The 19,568-nt window shown below is 38.8% G+C and overlaps 1 protein-coding gene across 6 annotated transcripts in view; it reads left to right on the top strand.

Moving 5' to 3' along the window:
• The first annotated feature begins 252 nt into the window (after window positions 1-252).
• Window positions 253-19,568, top strand: part of SLC28A3 (solute carrier family 28 member 3) — a 34,720-nt gene continuing 15,404 nt past the window's right edge. For 2 of the 6 annotated variants that reach the window (XM_064640894.1, XM_064640891.1), the window contains exons 1-8: window positions 253-493; window positions 4,567-4,668; window positions 8,751-8,833; window positions 11,428-11,519; window positions 12,924-13,113; window positions 15,011-15,155; window positions 16,499-16,612; window positions 18,061-18,138. In XM_064640894.1, the coding sequence (XP_064496964.1) occupies window positions 437-493; window positions 4,567-4,668; window positions 8,751-8,833; window positions 11,428-11,519; window positions 12,924-13,113; window positions 15,011-15,155; window positions 16,499-16,612; window positions 18,061-18,138 (861 nt within the window). In that variant the 5' untranslated portion in view covers window positions 253-436. Of the gene's footprint in view, window positions 494-4,566; window positions 4,669-7,102; window positions 7,218-7,328; window positions 7,643-8,357; window positions 8,503-8,750; window positions 8,834-11,427; window positions 11,520-12,923; window positions 13,114-15,010; window positions 15,156-16,498; window positions 16,613-18,060; window positions 18,139-19,568 lie in introns of those variants that run through there. The other 4 variants (XM_064640892.1, XM_064640896.1, XM_064640893.1 and 1 more) reach the window with 4 other exon arrangements.

Below are 19,568 nucleotides of genomic sequence, written 5' to 3'. Positions count from 1 at the left end.
AATAATTTCACAAAAATAGTTACTTGAGAATACCTGTAAAAACCACTAAAACTGTGTTGACCTCTCAAAATCTGAGTGTGGAAGATTTTCCCTATACAAGTGAGGAAAGCCAGAAGTCATATGAGTACACACATTTGCCTTTGGACTCACCCAGAGATATACCCGGTAAGATATATTTCTGGTGCCCCTAGGTATCCTCCCTTCTTGTCTCTGAAAACACTGAATGCCATTTTTCATGCTGGCCAGAAAGGCTGCACCAGGGGAGCGAGAAGGTGGAGCTAAGAGTGATCAAGAGTAATCTGAGAGAGCCTCCAGCTAACTAGGCTTCAAGTGATACCTGTTCTGTGGATGGATTAACCAGATTCTGGCTGCTGTTGTCCTGTGCTGCAAGTAGCTTTCAACACTCCCCCAAAACTCTCCTGCCCAGATTAGACACATGGAGCTGACGGAGACCAACTGTGATCCCTCAGGAGTGCACAATTTGGCCTTCCAGGTAAGCATAGTTTCCTTTGTTTGTGGGGAAGAGAAAGGACTTAAAACCAATGAACAATGCTTAATTCAGTTCCTGAAAAAAGAAAAAGCAATTTCTGCTGTCACTTGCAGATATTTCACAACACTTTACGTGCTTTGCTCTGATATCCTGCCAAAGTACACGGCTCTTGTAAAAAAAGCTGGAGCACAATTGACACATTAAGGAGTATGCTCCACTCATTGCCTTCATCTGCTGCCCAGCATGCAGCTATCTTTGAAAAGTCTCCTGACTCAGTAATATTTCATAGGCTGATGGATCTCACTAGCTTTTCCAGCTGCTGTACCCTTTGCTTGTTTTTCCTGAGGATAGGTGATTTACTGTTCTGTTGAAGAGAAGGGTCATCATTATGCAACAGACATATAACTCATCAAAGCAATGTATATTAATAACACGAGAAAAATAATAATTTAATCAGTGGGGCATATCATTCTCCCAGGCATAAAATAAGTGCAATTGTCTTGTTCTGCTCCCAAGAGAGAAGGTAGAGAGCCAATGCAAAAGATTCTGCATTTTATGTGCATAAAGTAATATTAAAAGCCATTTGAAAAATGCAGATTTCAAAAGCAGAAACGCACACACACACAAAAAACCAAACAAAAACAAACAAAAACCAAACCCAAACCAAAAAAACCAATCCCAAGAAAACTGAGTTAGTTATTGTTTCTCAGTGCCCGGCATCCGTGTGCTTTCACTGAAATCAGAGCAGGGTCAAACAAAAATTTGCAAAGCCACGGCCAAGCTGTGTCACTGTACTTGTTGCCGAAGGTGCAATAGGTCGGGGGGACACAGCGACTTTTAAGTATCCTGAAGGGTGCTGTGTTAGCAAAGCAACACCTTGCTCTCCTCTGCAGCCTCTCATCCCTACCCTGCCCCTGAGCTCAGCTAGCAGGAAGTGGGTAGTGGATTGGAATATCAGCCGACACTATTCGAATAACATAGAAAGGTCTTTGTAGAAGCTAGGCATGTGGAATATTGCATAACATCAGGGACATCCAGCCACTCTATATTTATTCACTGCACTATAGAGACAGATAAGCAATAGACTGATGTGAGAGTCTGCTGGTCAAGGAATATTTGCGGAATGTAGGCGTGTCAGGGTCAAGTCCTGCTTCAGTCAATAGTTAACAATCCACGCTAAGTGGGACAGCTCCAAGAGGAGGCAGAGAGATAACTCCCTTAAAACATGATAGCCCACTGGTTAGGTCATTTTCTTGGGTAATCTGAGAAGGCGTCGTGTTTTCACACAAAATGTGTGCCTAGGCTAGTGCCATCGGCTTCCAAAGTCTGTGCCTATAAACGCAAAAAGGAGAGGAGCCCTTTCCTAACTGGAAGCTTGTTGAATGCTCTTGAATAACATAAGCTGAAAATCACCTTTTTCCTCAGCAGTCTCTGTGGAGCATAGTAGAGTGATCTGGGTTAACCTTCTGCCTCACGCAGCCTAGTTTTGCAAGAGCCTGCAAATCCTCTCTGATTTAAATAATTCAAATGCCAAATCACTGAGCTATCCAACAATGAAACCTGGTCTGACCCAGGTGTTTTGGTTTTGGTTTTCTGGTTGGTTTAGTTGGTTTGAATTTTTTCCTGGAACATCAGAAGGTGTTCACAATTACATTTACACTGTCTATCTCTGACTCAATATGTAAGCTACTCCTTAGAGAAAATAAGACACAGCAGAAAATAAGTAAACTTCTGCATATAGACAAATAAATCACTTCATAGTAGAAGTCAGTGAGAAGTAATCAATCTCATAATTTTTTCCTATTTCTTGTATTTAAATTTTTCTTGCACAAAAAATGAACACTTGAATTCCTTCAAGATAACAGGGTCTTACAGTATTAAGCAATGAATATCTTACCTAAATCACATCCTCCTTCAAAAGTTGGGGACGATGGCAGGAAGGGCAATGAATGGGGTCATGCAAAAAGACTTGGTAAATGAACAGCTCAACATGAGGGAACTAAACAAACTTTGAAAGAGTGCTTCACTTACACGGCAATGCTCTTGCTCTTTAATATTTTGCAAGAGGAGAATTCCAGTCAGGAAAAGTAAAGCAGCATATGGAAGCAGAAGCACTTACTTCATACCAATTTTCATATTGTAAACATCTAAAATAGATGGATCAATTCTGTAATTCTTCAGTTGTAGCCTAAAGTATTAATGAAACTGTTATGTAACTATTGCAGCTGAATGGTGCATTGGACAAAGTGACTTCTAGAGATTTATCCAAATGCAAATTATTCTGTACTTCTGTAGTTCATAGACAGCAACTCGCATGCTTATTGTTTTTCACATGTTCACTGACGGAAGTCCCAAGAAATCTCTACTTTTTCTTGCTCAGCAAGAAGTGTAGAAATCTTCAGAGACTATTCCCAGAGGCAAGTGTGTCAGTTACACAGAACCATACCACTTTGACTTCACTATGCTGTCCTGTAGTATTTTTAATATATTATTTCTCAATGCTACAGTTAATCACTTCTTCTTTTGATTATTTTTTTTTCCCCTTGTATGCAGTGTTCAGTAGATGCTTTTGTTGTCGACTGCAGGGGCAGCTACAGAAAACTCCTGTGACAGCACGGTTAGAAGGCAAACGACAAAAAAAGAAATACCTCCCTCTTAAGGGAATGAAAAGATACTCTTCTCTTAGAAGGAAGGGAACTAATGTATCAAGGCCACAACACATGAATAAACAGCTAATTGTGACTCCTCTCTCCCCCAGACACTCAGGGTTATAGAACCACTTTTACTGAAACAGGGGTTTTTTTATCAGGTTTAGAGTCAAAGTGACTTTAAGGAAAATATGTTACTGAACAGTGTTTCAGTTGTTTCTAAGGTCATGTGTCTGCTAAAAGGGAAAATTCAATTTATTTTTAGTAGTACTGCTTATTCCTGCCTTTATCATAATTTACTATAATTATGCTTATTTTCTGTTGTTCATTTGGAAGTGATTGTTTTATTATAAGGCTAAATGCAAATAATGAGATAGTTAATGCAATAAAACCCAGTGACATGGCTGTACTGTAACTGCTGCCATAAGGAATCACTGAAATATAAAACATTCATAACCTGATATTTTGTTTAAGCAGCTTTCTTACAAAACCAAAATAAGAACTAGACCTTTAAGGACCATTAAACAGAGATAATGGATCCTTCATAACATTAAGAAACAAGAAAACTCAGCTTCAGAATTTATTTTAAAAAAAAATTAGAAATAGTGGAACTGGTTATTGCTGTCTCAGTATACTCTGATAAAAGCTATACCTCAGAGGATTAATGCAGTAAAGCTAACTCCTCTCTTTAAAGACACCTGAGCGTTTTATTCCAAGAGCAATAGAAGTACATATTTTTTTAAAAATACACATGTGCTGTGTGTGCATGAGGAGTATATATACCAGAGCAAAGGTACTAACAACCAGGAAAGGCCCAAATAGTCCATTTTGCCCTTGGTGAGGAGGAAAGTAGGATCTTTGTTAACTTGTTGAACCAGTTCTGAGACAAAGGGCAGCAGCCTGAGGACATGTGAGTTTAGTCAAGAAAATAGCAGATACCCATTAACTGAGCACCATCCATGGCTGATGCAGCTTTGCGCAACAGTGCAGGGACTGGAAGAGTCAAGCTCAAGAGTTTTGAGCTCCCTGTACTAGTAAAGAAATACACAGAATTGTAGAATCATTTAGATTGTAAAAGACCACTGAGATTATCAAGTCCAACCATTAATCTAGCTCCACCCTTTTCACCACTTAACCACGACCCCAAAGTGCCACATCTACAGGTTTTTGGAACACTTCAGGCCTGGTCATTCCACCACTTCCCTGGGCAACCTCTTCCAGTGCCCGACCACCCTTTCAGCGAAGAAATATTTCCCAGTATTTAATCTAAACCTCTGCTGGTGCAACTTGAGGCCATTTACTGTCATCTATTCACTTGTTCATTTGGAAGTACAGGCATCAGAGCATACATAATTTCTTACCACATATGAGAAATGCTTTCAGCTTCTGATTTGAGCCAACACAATTTCTGGTCTTGTCACGTTCTAGAATGACAATGAAAGTGTGGATGCTACAAATCTGAAAGGCCTCGGAGACAGTTCACAGAAAATCAAGAATTCACAAAATAAGAGAACAGGATGCACTAATCAGGTATGGGTTTTTCTTTCTTTTTTTTTTTTTTTTTCCAAATAACTTTATGTAAGTTTGCAGACCTAAAATTCAATGTCAGTAATTGGCTGTGATAACACAACCAAGACAAATATTTTACCAAAATTTGAATTTCATTTGAAGTGTATAAACTGATAGAGAAGTGAATTCTGTTCTCAAAAATACATCTAGGTAAAAACATGTTAAAATATCAGGATGTATAGGGTTCAGAAAAAATGTATTCTTTTGTCATGATGGCTTCATACAAGATACAAAAGAAGCATGAGAAATGGCAGTCAGAGGGAATACTGTGGACATGGAGTTGACATAGAACCATTTTCTCATGAGAAGGTAGAAAAGGAGAATCTTTAAACAATGGGTTTAGTGTTACAATCTTTCAGTCTGACAGAGAATACATATTATTAAATATTTAGTAATAAATTCAGGAATATTTAATTATTAAATGAACATCCAAAATAGGGGAAATTTCAGACAAACATAAACCTGGGACAATAGCTCCAGTGTAAAACTGACCAGACAAGGAAGAAAAAAACACATTACAGATTACTTTAATAATAAAAATATTCATTTTGGCTTCTTTTAACTGTATGTTTGTTTAAACCCAGACAGTGAGTAGCTCACTATGAAAACATGAGAGTCAGGTTAAAAAAACCCACAGGTGTTTCACTAGAGTTTAGTATTAACATTTTCACATCCAGTTCAGAAATAAACTTCTATTCTAAATGTTCCATTATGTTGTAATCACATCTACTTGCCAATTTTGGTGATGGTACTTGAATGAGCACATAAGAAATACCTGATGCAGTGGTAGTAATTTCTATCTTCCATTGTTTTTTCTGGCTATAATCAGAGGCAGCAAAAGCATACTGCCAAAGTAATGCCCCTGATTTCAAAGTTAAAGTAATTCCGGATATACAGTAGTAGAAAGGATCACTTGGAGTGTTCTGATATGCAGTCCTGGGAACTAGACTGGGATCTGAGATCTTAGGAGAGAAAGGTTGTAGACGATACCTATAATTTTCTCTTCAAAAAAAAAGCCAGAAAAAAGGAAATTTTTAAAACAAAAAGAAAAAAAAGGACTTTCAGAATTGATTGAAACTGTAGAAAATTGGAGAAAATAGTGGCAGTCAATGAAACTTGATTTTTATCACAAAAACCAATTTCCAACTGAAAGACTCCATCTGAAAGCATTCAGCCTCTACTTGGTGAAAGTTTAGCAGAGATGAGTATACCCACATTGACACTTTCCCAGGCATACTGTGACTGATGCATAAAAATTTATTTTGAGGGTCTGCAGCATATGGATTTTGCTCGAGCCTAGCTGGCAGAAGTCTATAAGCTCCACACAGCCCTTGGGTTACCCTCAGCAAGGGCCAACACTCACCAAGAGCCAGATCTGATATTATGTTTGTCCACTAGAAAAAAACAGAAGAAGAAAAGGGGTTTGGATCCATTCTCCATTTTCCTTGTGTATCTGCCTAGTTTCACACGAAGTCGTCTTTTATTTCAGATTTTCTGAACACCTTTTAATGTCAATGTAGGAAAGTATTTGTGACAGTAAAATAGTGACATAATAATATTCTGAGCATATTTAAATACATTATAAAAAATGTGAAAATATTTGGATTGATTTTTTTTAATTGAAATACTTGAAAGGAAAAATAGCTTATATTCTCAAGACAAACCATATATTTCACAAAGTCAAAGAGCCAGAGCCCAGGCTATGGGTGATCGAAGCCCAGGGAGTATGCAGTGGCAGGGGAGAAAGTGATGGGGGAGCGTGGTCTGGCCTTGTCAGCACGTGAAGTAGGGGAACTGGGGATGGTGGTGGGGATGAAGGAAATACCTAGAGGACATGAGCTTCAGGCTGTGACTGGGAGAGTGGACATAGTGCCAAAGAGAGTATAGATGCCTGTAAATGTGAAAGCATGGCTCTTCAACACAGAGGGATGGGACTCTCCTGGTTTATGATGTAGGTTCAAAAATCTGTGAGAAACACTTCTATGCAACAAACCCCAAACTTAAGCCCAGGAATAAATGATATTTACATACTATCAGCACTCTTTGTCCCTCAGGTGACAAGCCTAACTCCTGCAACCACTGAGAAGAGTTACTGCCAGTTACTAAAAATAATAGCAACTTAGTAGGCATTTTTCAGGTTTGCTTTATCTCACAGTCAAGACGAAAGAGAGAAACAAATTGAGTTTAGCAAAAATCAGCCATAAGTATCAGTGCAGCTTCACAGAGCTACACAACTCTTCCACATGCACCCCTCCAAAAACTGCAGTCAAGAGGAGCAAGAGACTCCTCTATGTGTCATTTCCCTAGGGGAATGAACAGCAGCTTCCACATATATACCGCTCCACTCTCTCCATGTTTCAGATCATTCAAAGTCTGAAGACATTTGACAGGCTGACAGTGATGAGGTTGTTCAGTTGGGAGAAAAGAAAGCATTGGGAAGATCCCACTGCGGCCTTTCTGCACTTAAACTGGGCTTCTAAAAAAATGGGGGAGAACAACTGTTCATAAGGGTAATGATAGGACAGTGAAGAAGGGTGGGTTTAGATGAGGTATCAGGAAGAAATTATTTACTGTGAGGGTGGTGAGGCACTGGAACAGTTTGCCCAGAGAAATTGTGGATGCCCCATCCCCAGAGGTGTTCAAGGCCAAGCTGATTGAAACTTTGAGCAATCTGATCTAGTGGAAGGTGTCCCTCCCCATGGCAGGGAGGTTGGAACTAGATGATCTTGTGGTCCCTTCTAACACAGGCTGTTCTAAGACTGTGGTTCAGATCTTTTCCTAGCAACTATCTGAGGGCTTTCCAGGACTTCCGGGAGCCCGTGCAGCAGGAAATCCAGACAGAATGCAGGGGCCAGGGCAAGGTCTGTGGTGGGCCTTGCTTTCCACAGCAGATTGGGAGATGGAATTAGAAACAACAGTGACAGAAAAAGAAAAGGTAAACCTACTTGCAGATTGCCACTGTTCCAAAAGTGGCTGGGGGTACTGTGGGCCGCTCCTCTCAAGAAGGTAGAACATGTCCACTCGATCAGGCACCCTGGTGCTGGCCGGGCACTGCGGGGCAAGCAGCTGGTCATGCTGCCCTGCCACAGCATTCAAAGGAGGAGGGACGAGCGTGGCACCCAGGGCCCAGCTGGGTACACCACTGTCTGAATGCAATGGTCACCTACCCTGGGCCATCAGCCCCTCCATAGGCCCCACCATGAGCATGGAGGGCTGTAGCTGTAGGACAGGGGCTTTCCCTGTGCCCTGCTGGACAGTGATGGGGGAAGTAACGTAGTGTGGGCTTGGCAGCCCCCATGGGTGTGCCAAGGAGCTGGGGGGGGTTGTGCTGCTCCTGGCCACCTCAAGACAGTCTTCAAACAGGGTGGATGTCAGCCTGTAGTTGCTCAAAAGCTATAATGTGACTAGGCTTACGTGGATTCAGATAGCAAAAATCTATTTTCCAGATGAAAGTGCACTATCTGGCCAAATTTTATGTTTCTGCTTCAAAGCCTGTGGATGATAGCTCTCTGTAAAAGATTGTTAGTTATTATCCTTTCAGAGCAGCTTTTCTTAAGAGTAAATCTCTTTGCTTAGTTAAATTTTTTAAACAGTAAGCTTCTCTCAATTTAACCATTATCTCTACACAAAAGTTCCATCCATATTGAAGTTTGGAATGTCTACATGAGGTGCTGGGCAAGCTGGCTAAATAGCAGCTCTGCTGTCCCTACCTGCTGCTCTGCAGCTCTTGCTTTTTACCTCTCTGCAGTGGTACTCTGTATGGGACCCCACCCTCTTCAGCTCTGAGTAACACTGGTATGTCTTCCCCCTTTTATTTCCCTTTTGAAAATGGTGAGGATGGCTTGAGAATGTTCACAGCTAAACACTAGGTTTGCCTGATACTGGTCTCAGAGTTGGTGGCAGACAAGAGAGCTGGAGCCATGCACACAGTGCAGACTAGAAACTTGAAACTGCTTCAGCAATGTGCCAGTTGGGATGTTTTTTATACCTTGTTTAACAAGCATGCACCCCTCTCACGACCTAAGCATGGATCTGTTTTCCAGGGGGATGAATACATCAATATTGAGAGTGATCTGCTTGAAAACAAATGTGCCTCAGTAGATGACGAGCAACCACGCTTGAAAGGGTATGCATTACAAATGAGTAAGTTTTGCACTCACTTCATCCTGGCCTAAGCAAAAAGCTGCTAGTGTTTCTGCTTCTGGAGTGACAGCTCTAAATTTCACTGCCATACCTCTATGCTGCACAGATGTTTGTATCACCTAGCAATTTGTGTAATACAGGAACACATCATGTTTAAAATTATTATATCTTACAACTGACGTGGGTGATTGTGGAATTATCCTTTTAAACCTTTGCAAATTAAAGGAGCAGTATTTTTAATTTTTGTACAATAACTACTTTTCCAGCATTTCCATAACAGTTTTTTAAAGTAAGATCTCTTTGAAACACAGTTAAACAGTGGTCTCTTTCAGAAAGCTAAAGATTCACTATTGTCTTTCAGTTTGCATAGTCATTTACCCTCATGCAAAATAAGAACAGAACAGCTGTGGGAAAAGCCATTTTGATGGAGCAAAATTATTACACTTCCTTTGCATTGTTTCCAAGTGACCACAGAGCAAAAACATACATCTACATTTTACTCAAGGATTACATTTTTTGATTTTTTTGCCTTTTTTTTTTTGAGAAAACAAGAAACCCTCTATAGAAGATACAATACTTAAAATTATATTTTGATGTAGTTTTCTTGTATTTTTTTTTTCTGTCATGCTGAATCTTCATTTGTGTTATTATCTTCTTTCAATGACAGATAGTACTGAATAGCCTGTGGTCTGAGACAGCCCCTTTGAAAGATCAGTCTATTGATAACGATTCACTACAAGTGCAAGGTGTTAACATTCACTTCTGGAGTACATGTGCAATAGAAAATAGATTTCTGAGTTGCAAAATGCAAACAAGAATAGTTTTGGCATAAACAAATATTTCATACTAATGTGCTTAAGTGAGATCTGTTTTTTCAACATCTTCGGTTAAGTAAAAACCATCAGCAATGTGCTGCATTTCAAGACTCTAGGATCAGCTTTTAGGAAATAATATTTCCTTAGTAAATTAACTAGATTTCATAAGGAAGATTTTTTTCTGTCTTCTTTCAGAAGGGAGCTGCATATTTATGACATATATCTGGATATTTAAGATCTTTTGGTGCCAAAAGACCACCAAAGTGATAATAGCCTAAATTAATAAAACAAAAAGTAGATATATTAAGCAAATAAGAGATTACAAGAAATTCTAATCTGAAAGTAACAATTTTAAATCCCAAAGGACTCATAAGTGGCAGTAACAGATAGTAGATATTATTTTTTTTTTCTCTTGGTTGATAAATGAGCCATAAATTTCATAAAGTAATTGGCTTTGTCATGCATCTATCTCTCATTTCTCCTTTTTTTCTTTTTCTGTTGTGTCTAACCTCTCTGCTGAGATTGGATAGATAACCTAATGTTCTTATAAGTTAAAAAAAAAAGATGCTGTGATTTGTGAAGCAACAGGAATTCTCAGAACTAAACTTGAAACATCAAAAGCAATCACAATTTCTGAGAGATTGTATAACACTTTTGCTGCTGAAGGCAAGTGTTCCTGCTCTATTCTTTTGAATGCTGGTATGAATTAAATTAATATTACTTATTTCACCCGAAATTAATTTAAATTTAATCAATTTTGTTTTAAGTGCAGAAAAGAAGGGTATTTTTGAATTTCAGTATGCATCTAACTCCAGCTGCATCTAGTTTCCAAACAAGTAGAGTCTGGATAATTAGTATTTCTAAATATAATGTTGTTTTTATAGAATGAGGGTGTGAGACACTGCTTCAGAGATGTCGTTCTAAAGCAGTGCCTCTGAGATGACAAAGGTACAGCTGTGATTTCTTTTTCAGCTTGCACAGTATGAGGATGTTTATGTAGCTACAGCTTTCATAACTGAAATACATCTGTATCATCAGCATACTTATAATTGGAAATTGTGTTGAATTAACTCCATTAACTGCTATTTCTCTAAATTTCAACCTCCTTCATGAAATCACTCTGTGTTACCTTTATTGAGGTGAGGAAATAAAGAAAGTGAAACACATAATAGTTGGAAGAACTGATACTAGAGCAGGATATTCAAATATAACATAACTTTAACTTCCATGAGCTGATGAGGTGAAAAGTTAATGTAATTCACAACCAAATTTTCAAAAATCCAGAAACATATATGCCCACTGTAATAAGGTTTTAGGTGGATATTGGTTATTTTACACAAAAAACGCAGCCTTAGGCCTTCACAGTTGTGGCAACCCTACTGCTCCACATAGTAGTGCTGGGCCAGTTGTATTAATAGACTTCATGGGTCTATTAATGGGCCCAGAATCTGTACCTACCTTAACAGACCTCTTCACAGAACTGCTGCACATCAGGGGCTAGTGGAACTGGCCTGCTGACTTTGGCCTATTGTAATTAACGGATTGTCCAGTTAGATTTCTTCCGTATTTTCTTTTTTACTTGTCCAACATCAATCCAAAAAAGTCTCGCTCAAAGGGCACAATTTCGTTTGGCACCTGGGGAGCCAAATTTAACCGTTAACAAGTTCCAACTGCAGTGGAGAAATTTTGACCAACTTAACCCAGTTTTCTTCTGCAAAAGCTTACATTTTCTGTTCTTCATTATTTTTTCCTATTTTTCTAGGCAATTAGAAAAGAACTATGATAAAATCTGTGAATTTTACAAGAAACATAAAATCAGAATTCGCTATGTGATCTGTGGAATTTTAATGACAGGTACAGTATATATTACACTCAAGGTTACTGAAGTTTTATTTATATGCCTGCATGAGATTATAGGCTGTGCTTGTCTTCTATCTGACACAAAAAACTCTTGTCTGTCTTTAAAAAAGCATTTCAAAGGAATTAAAAGTGAATTTAGTACCAGAAAAAAACTACAGATCGCAAAACTTCCTCTCATTTCGAAACAAAACCCACAAATCTTGCTAAACTGGTCCTCTGGCATGTTTCCACTCTGACTAACAATTATGTTCGTGATAGCAGGATAGTTAAGTCTTTATGTCTACTCCACTGCCAGCTGCCTCCAAAATTACAGTTTCAGGAACTTGCCCCAAACTATGAAATCACATTAAAGAAAACAGTCAGGCACCAAACAGGACTAAACTTAAGTCAGTAGGAGTTTTCTTTTCTGACCCATATCACTCAATATCCACAAAAAATGTTTTTCAGAGGAAATGTGTTTATGACAGCATGCACTGAAGAATCATTCAGATATTCTTCTTTCTCTCTTTCCTAATTAGCCAGTAGGTTGGTTTGTTTCATCAAGTTTGTTTTTGTGATTTTCTTACTACTACCACTGAGAACATATAGAACTGAAACACATTGGTGAGGTAGGCACCAGCATACCAGAAAATGGTTATAAAAGCGCTGTTTGCATGCTGTCTTCATAACATCAGCTTTTCTTGCTTTGTCATAGTACAGGCATGTTATGGCTCAAGAGAACAAGTGGGTGCTAAGGATATGTCAGGGTTACATATAGTAATTACACAAAAAAACAACTTGCCTTACAAAAATAAGTAGTCTTTCTTCCTTATTTACCATAGACAAAATCAAATCATTATTTACAAGAACTGAATATTTCTTTGGCCAGCATATATCAGCAATGAGACTGCCAAATGACAAATAATTTCACAGCTTTTTTTAAGAAGTAAGCTTCTCTTTTAAGCTTCACTTTTAAGCCTTAATTCAGAGGGCCATCAAATCAGTCAATTTACATATTTCCAGGGTTTTTTTTCTGGTTTTATTGGATACACTCATTCTCTTATGAAAGAAGGAATGAGACTCATGCTCTTAATTCACAGTTTTTACACAGGAAAAAGAAGTTCCATGTTTTTCTTTGTATTTTGTTTTCTCAAGTGGTTAACATGTTTGATATGAACTTGGCCAAAGCATATAACCTTCTCTAACAGAATGAAAGCCATCTTTCATATCGTGAGGATACTACGTCACCATTTACAAAAGCAAAATTTTTCAGTATGTTGGCAAAGAGTCAGAAAAGCACTGAAAAGATCAACACGGGCCTGACTTTAATCACATCCTATAAATTTAGGATTTGATCCTTATGATTTTTTTTTAAAAAGACCAACCTAACGGAAATGTATATTCTTGTTTCTGTGACAGCATACTTGGCAATACTTATTGCAGCCTGCAGCTTGAAATTTCAGAGAGCCTTGCCACTCTTTATCATCACTGTTGTGGTCACATTCTTCATCTGCTGGGATTTTTTAATAGCTAAGTATGAAGACAAAATTACTGTATTCTTTTCCCCTGGAGAAAGATACCTGAAAAAACAGTGGTTTTGGCTGAAATGGTAAATATTAATTACTTTCTATTTTTGTAGAAAAACAATGCATTAGTCAAGTTACTCCTATAGTTTTATTTCAACCCACAGGGAGATGGGTCAGTCATACAAATTTCAATAAGATCACAGAATAATTCATGTTTTCCAGTATACAGATTTCAGACACACCTTTAAGTTTGAAATGCAGTAGCTAGGTATCGAAAATCTTGACATAAAGTGTACAAAAATACCAAAGATTGAGATAGGACAAGTTTGTAGTTGGAAGAGAATACATTCACAGAAGTTCAGGTATGTTACATTCACTCTGCAGGCCAGAAAGTGCCTCACTGTCATTTGTTCGGAGAACTGTTAGGTTCACAAAAACCTTAACTCTAACATATGCAGACTGCTAATGACTGGAGTGTGTTACCTAGTCACTGTTTTTCCATGTATCCCCATAACAATTTTTACTTGGCCTTCAGAAATCAAAACATACCAACCACAATCAGTGTCATAATAAGGTCATATAACCTTAATTTGGGATGGTAGACATTCATCTGGCAGATAAATGGTTGACAATTAAATCTGGCAGATGCTTATTTCAAGTATTCCTGAGCACGTATCAGGAATGTTGAAGTTATCCCTGGGAAAATGAGGAGCCAAAGGAGCCTTGTAGACTGAAGAAAAGACCACATGAAATATCATTAAAAAGGAAAAGCAAACTGGACAGCTGCATTCTATTTCAGCTAGGTTACTTTCTACCTGAGAGAGAAAGAACTCTAAAGTGGAGTCATTCTCAGTTCAGGAAAATGTCCCATCTTATTCTTAAGATTTAAAAGTGGTTTTGCTCAGAAAGGTGCTATAAAGATTGTGATCCTTCTGCTCAGGAGTCACATCAGAGATCAGTCACAGAGACACATGTCCATTAGGCAATCTGGCAGCCTCTTTGGGGGATGGAGCAAAAGGAACAGGAGAGCCCCAGGTAGCAGATGGAACAAAATGGGGGCAGTAAGTGCTGTATTACCTGGGCTGCAATCCATATCACAGATTAAGTGCTTAACCATATTCCTCCAGGAGACAGAAAATCTCTCAGGTGTAGAAAGTGCTATTCAGCTTTGCAATGGCCAAGCTATTTTGTGGAGTTAGCCTGCAACGTTTTTTAATCCAGGTCTAAAAATGGATTTTGGGTGTCCATTTCTGAAATCAGTGGAAGCTAACTGTTAGACACAAGTAGCATTAAAAACTTTGGCCTGTGTTTATTTTCCCTCTATATATGGGATGATGTATTTTGCTGCCTTTCAGGCTGTCGTTGTGGTAATTACCTTCAATAAATAAGTTGAACATGGTTTTGTGATAGTAGGGACCATAGAAACACTGAAACACAGATGTACACATGGCTCTCATCATTGTTTCTGATACAGCTTAACAGACTACATCTGGTTACAGAGAAATAAACCATTTATAACCTGCTCCTCGATAGAGTGTTCTTCATAGACTTGCCAGTTAAATGGCACAGTGCAATTTGTCAAAACCACAACCTGTCTTGCCCAGAGCTAAGGAAAGATTCAACAAAGGAAAGGAAGGAAGGGAAAAAAGAGGAGAATGGAGTGAGAGAGGAAGACAGCACACTTCGTTTAATAGAAATAACACCCAGATAAGAGTCACTCATGCTTTATTGGATTTTCCTCTGGGTTTTTACTCTGGCTTGAGGAACCCTATTGGAGGACACTTCTTTGGGATGCTACCAAGTGATGTTGTTAGAGGTGCATCAGCAAAGGCATATTCCTGCTTGTGTAGAGCCATATGTTTCAGTCTACAACATTGCACAGAGAGTTCATTCACAAGCAGAAATGTAAGTGTTGTGGGTAGGGAAAGGGAAAGGAATATCTGGTCTTTTTCAGGATGTCATGATGCTTTTTTCCCCCAGGGTGTTGCGTGCAGCTCTTATTATAACTGTCATCTGCTGGCTCATCTTTGACACAATGGAACAGGGATCCCGCCAGCTAATCTCCTTTGGTGGGCTTGTGATGTTTGTTCTCCTGATGCTTATCTTTTCCAAATATCCAACCAGAGTGAGTATTTAGTCCATGCTGGCTTTTCTGGGATTTTTTTATTCAATGTCTCAAAACCTGTTCCCCTACCCAAGCACCAAGTTTAGTAAGAGTAACAGATGCTTACTAAAATTTAAGTAAAAATTTAGGCTTGCCCCCTACCAAGTGATGTATTTAATTTCTGAGGCAAGTAATTTTGTTCTTGGTGGGTATGTGTGGGGCTGTACCAGCATCCACCTCTCATTGTTTTGGGAAGCTGCTGCCCATCTTTTATTCCAGCTCTGTTGTGGGTCGGAACACATTTGCTCCTGGAGAGGTAGGCCTTCTCCACATTTTCACCCACAGGAGCCTCATCACAGTCCTCTGGACATGACAGGTACTTATTTGAGGACACTAATTAACACAAATTGCATGGAACTGAAGACACGATTGCCTTGTATAACTCTTAATCCCTCACAAGTTTGCTTCCCACTGCAAACTCAAAAACTGAGGCCAAGTGGAGGTCTTCACTTCTCACTCACCTGTTCTCATAGGCTGGTCAATGCCATTTATTTTAATCTTCCATCAGAGATGACCACTCTGTTCTGCTGTGGTATTACAAAGGGCTTAGTTCAGCCACCACAACTCCCACCTCAGCTTGTACTCCTGTGTGCATGCCTCACATACCAGTTCATGCTTTTGTTAGTCATATATCCACTGTCCAGGTCATGAAGTTTCACTGACACTTTCCACCCTTCTTGCATCAGTGCTGAGACTTCCTTAAAGGGTGAAGTCCTCTCAGCTGTCCAATTCTCTGCAACTGCTGCTAACTCCAGCTGAGGTGCAAACTACTCCAAATCCATTGCGCTCTCCCATGAGTCCTCATTGCACCTAATTGATTTGTATTATTCAAATACAATCTGAGTAAATTAGAATGCCATTTCAACTCCTTGTCTTGTAAATAATTTGACCAAATTTTCACAAACTGAAGATGTTTTCTGAGGCAACAGAGCAGGAATCTTCAGTGTAGTGAACTGAAGGAAGGAACTGTAGAGGAACTCATCACAGGCAGCCACAGTTTTTCTTACAACTGCCTTTATATGGTGAATCACAATATAAGACTGAGTAGTTCTCAAGTATCAAAAGTCTTTTAAGCTGGGGAACAGAAACAGAGTTGAAATTACCCAAGGACAAACCCTGTAACAAAATCTCCTTATTCCCTGTCCAGGTATGTGAAGATCCAAGTCCATTACAGCCTGGTTTAGCAGCTGCTCCTATCCTGCAGTATAGTCAGACAATCCCCCTGCCTTATTTTAATAAATGTCTGAAGTAAATTATTATTTATTTAAATAACAAACAGTTTCTTTATTTTTCTGTCTATCTAGGTTGCTTGGAGACCAGTACTTTCAGGAATAGGAATGCAGTTTATTCTTGGGCTTCTTATTCTGAGGACCAAAGTGGGTTTTGATGTATTTAACTGGCTAGGCATGCAGATCCAGGTAAGCTATTGGGCAAAATCCTTACTTTTTTTACTATAATTTTCTGTCTTGAGACTCTTAAATAACAGTCAGTCTGTTCAAGGATCTGTTCCCTTCTGAATATTTTCTCCTCTTAAGGAAGACTGGGTTCTCAGAATGGTAATTGACTACCTGAATTCAACTTTCTCTTTTTTTTGGCCAGTTAATACAAGACTGTGGGGGACAGGCTGATGAGTAATGGCCAGAATGACCCTATTTCTTAATGGATTTATCATCCTTGAAGTTAAAACTTGCATCCTTGAAACATAAAACCACTATTGTACCAGGGCACTCATAGAAACTCTTTAGATGTGGTCCAACTCCAAAGCACCCTTGCAAATAAATGTGACGTGCTGAAAAGCCTTGAAGTTTAAGGCAGAACCACTGTTGTCTTCAGAGTAGCAGCAGTCCTGGCATGAGGGACATTTCATAGTCCTCATGATATACAAGAAAATTAATTTAACTATGTACAGGTGGCAAAATCCACATCTGCAAGCAGAAAAATATCTCTAGAGAGTGGATGGGATCTGTCCGTAGGTGTCCCTGCAGACATAAAGTTTTTTTAAAAAGCCTATTACTGTAAAGTAATGAATAAGCAATATCCGAAACGTAGATCAGAGAGTACCCACTGAAGGACATCCAGACTTTTCACCCCAGGGATACTATTCTCACAGCTGCTCTTCACAGGTAATTAAGCACATGTAAAACAAGACAGTGCAGAATGTACTGTCTCTCTGTGGAAGCAAAGGCACAGGTCTGACGTCTGTCTAATCTGCAAGCAGTGGGAGTCATCTGGGTTTTGTCACCAGGTTCTCAGTCTCTAACTGAAGCAGTTCTGGTGCTCCCTTTCATTAACGTCATATGGCTTACGGTTACTCCTGTCAGAACTCATTACTATAGCTGTTATAAACTGTACTTTAACTCCAGTTTAAACTGTATCATTAATGCATATGTTGGCATCAGAAGTATAAAAACATAACAGTGGATCTAAATTAAAAAGTAGATTTCTTTAGGTTAGCTTTTAGGTACTCCTTCCAAAACTCATTACTTCAGCCATTAAATCTCTATTTTAAGCTGTATCATTTTTGCACTTACTTGCATGATAGAGCATAAAAATGCACCACAGTGCTGGGATGAAAAAATAAATGTTTCTTTTAGTTTACCTTATGGCCTCTATCGTGTTGGGTACTCAAGGAATTCGTGCCCTACACCCTTGCCATTTGCCTATATACCCTGAAGGAGACTGCACTCTTACTAGAGCAGGGCAGAGGCCCTCAATTCAGCCAGACACAGTCAATGAGGCCTGGATTCATATAGAGCACAAGCTCCTTGGACTTCACCAGATCTCTGCAAGACAGCTAGCGATATCTGCTTAGTTTTTGGCAGGTTCCAAGAGCTTATGGCTAATTTCCTTTGCTTTCTGTCCCTAGACTTTTCTGGAGTACTCTGACACAGGTGCCAAGTTTGTGTTTGGTGAAAAATATAAGGATCATTTCTTCGCTTTTAAGGTGAGACAGTTTTTATACATGCTGCATGTGGCAGATAGACAACAGAAAAAAGGAACAGTATAGCTGGGAAATAAATTTATTATATGTCTTGTGGTACCTGTGTAGTCACCAGAGGAATCAGCTGAGAGGAAAATTGTTCCTTACTATGTGACATTCTGAATAGAAAATTTGGGAAGCCCACAGGAAGCCTTTCATTTACTGGTATACACTGAGGTAGATAGCACTTATCTAGTCCAATTATAACAACATATATTGCATGTAGACAGAACCTTGGGGTACCTTTCTACAAGGAATAGCTTAAAAGGCTTTACCTGGCCACTGACAGAAATATTATCTCCGGCCTATCTTTCCCATCTCTCCATGAGTAAAAGTGCTATACCATGCTATGTTGTCATCCTTAAATGCTGTGTAGAACAATGCCTTACAGACATTGCCCCCGCAACAGTGGAAAGCCTTGATATATATTTATATATGCCTGGTAAAAGAGATAGAAGCTGCTCTTGCATAACCAGGAAGAATTACATTACATTGTGCTATTATTACATTAGTAAGATCCCAGGGAAATTTCCCAGTTCTCTCCCTTAGAAGACCTTGCTGGGAAACTGCTGGAATACAGTTTGTATGCTCTGTGCTCTCTAATCTTCACCAGTATCCTTCCTGGTTTTGCTTCAAGAAGTAGGCCATGCCATAATACCTGCTTAGGCTGGAATCAAAAACATATAAAGCAAAAAAACCTCAAACCAACCCCAATAAAAAAAAAACAAACAAAAAAACTCCCAAACAAACATGAGAAATTAATCAATACTTATTCAGAGATCATTCTTTTGATGTTTCAGAGACCTGACCATGGGCTTACATGCCTTTCATCTTTTTTTCTTGAGGTGATATTCCAAACTAGATAATCTTCAAATTTAGTTCTTTCACTACTTGAGAATGAAGGTGCTATCTGTAGGCACTATCTGTAGAAACACTAAAGAAGGTGCTATCAGTAAAATAGGTTGCTACTAAGAATAGTTGGAACATCTTAGTGGTGAAAAAGAAATGAAGAATTTCATCAATAAATATAAATTGTGTTTGAAGTTCAATATTTTTTGAAATACTAAAGTGAAACCTTTCATTTCACTTTCTAGGCTTGTCTCACCTTTACTCTATTGAGCACTCAAATAACAATTCGTGCTCCCAATTACATATTTTAGGGGTGAAATTATTTAATTCCCACCTCCCATGTTATTTTTCCCATGGTTTTTGACAATGCCTTATAAATATGATTGTATCAAGGTGATTTTTAGTACCTCAGTGGTGATGTAAAATACTTTGCTGACTAAAGTCATAACTAGGGACCAGACAGCCAAAAGTTTGCTTCTGTGTATGCAAATATCCATCAGTCTTATTCTATGGTTCAAGCCAACAAAAGACGTAGAATATCTAGA

Source organism: Pseudopipra pipra, chromosome Z, assembly GCF_036250125.1.
Source record: "Pseudopipra pipra isolate bDixPip1 chromosome Z, bDixPip1.hap1, whole genome shotgun sequence".
In the NCBI taxonomy this organism is placed as follows: domain Eukaryota; kingdom Metazoa; phylum Chordata; class Aves; order Passeriformes; family Pipridae; genus Pseudopipra; species Pseudopipra pipra.
This window is presented reverse-complemented; position numbering and strand designations above follow the sequence as displayed.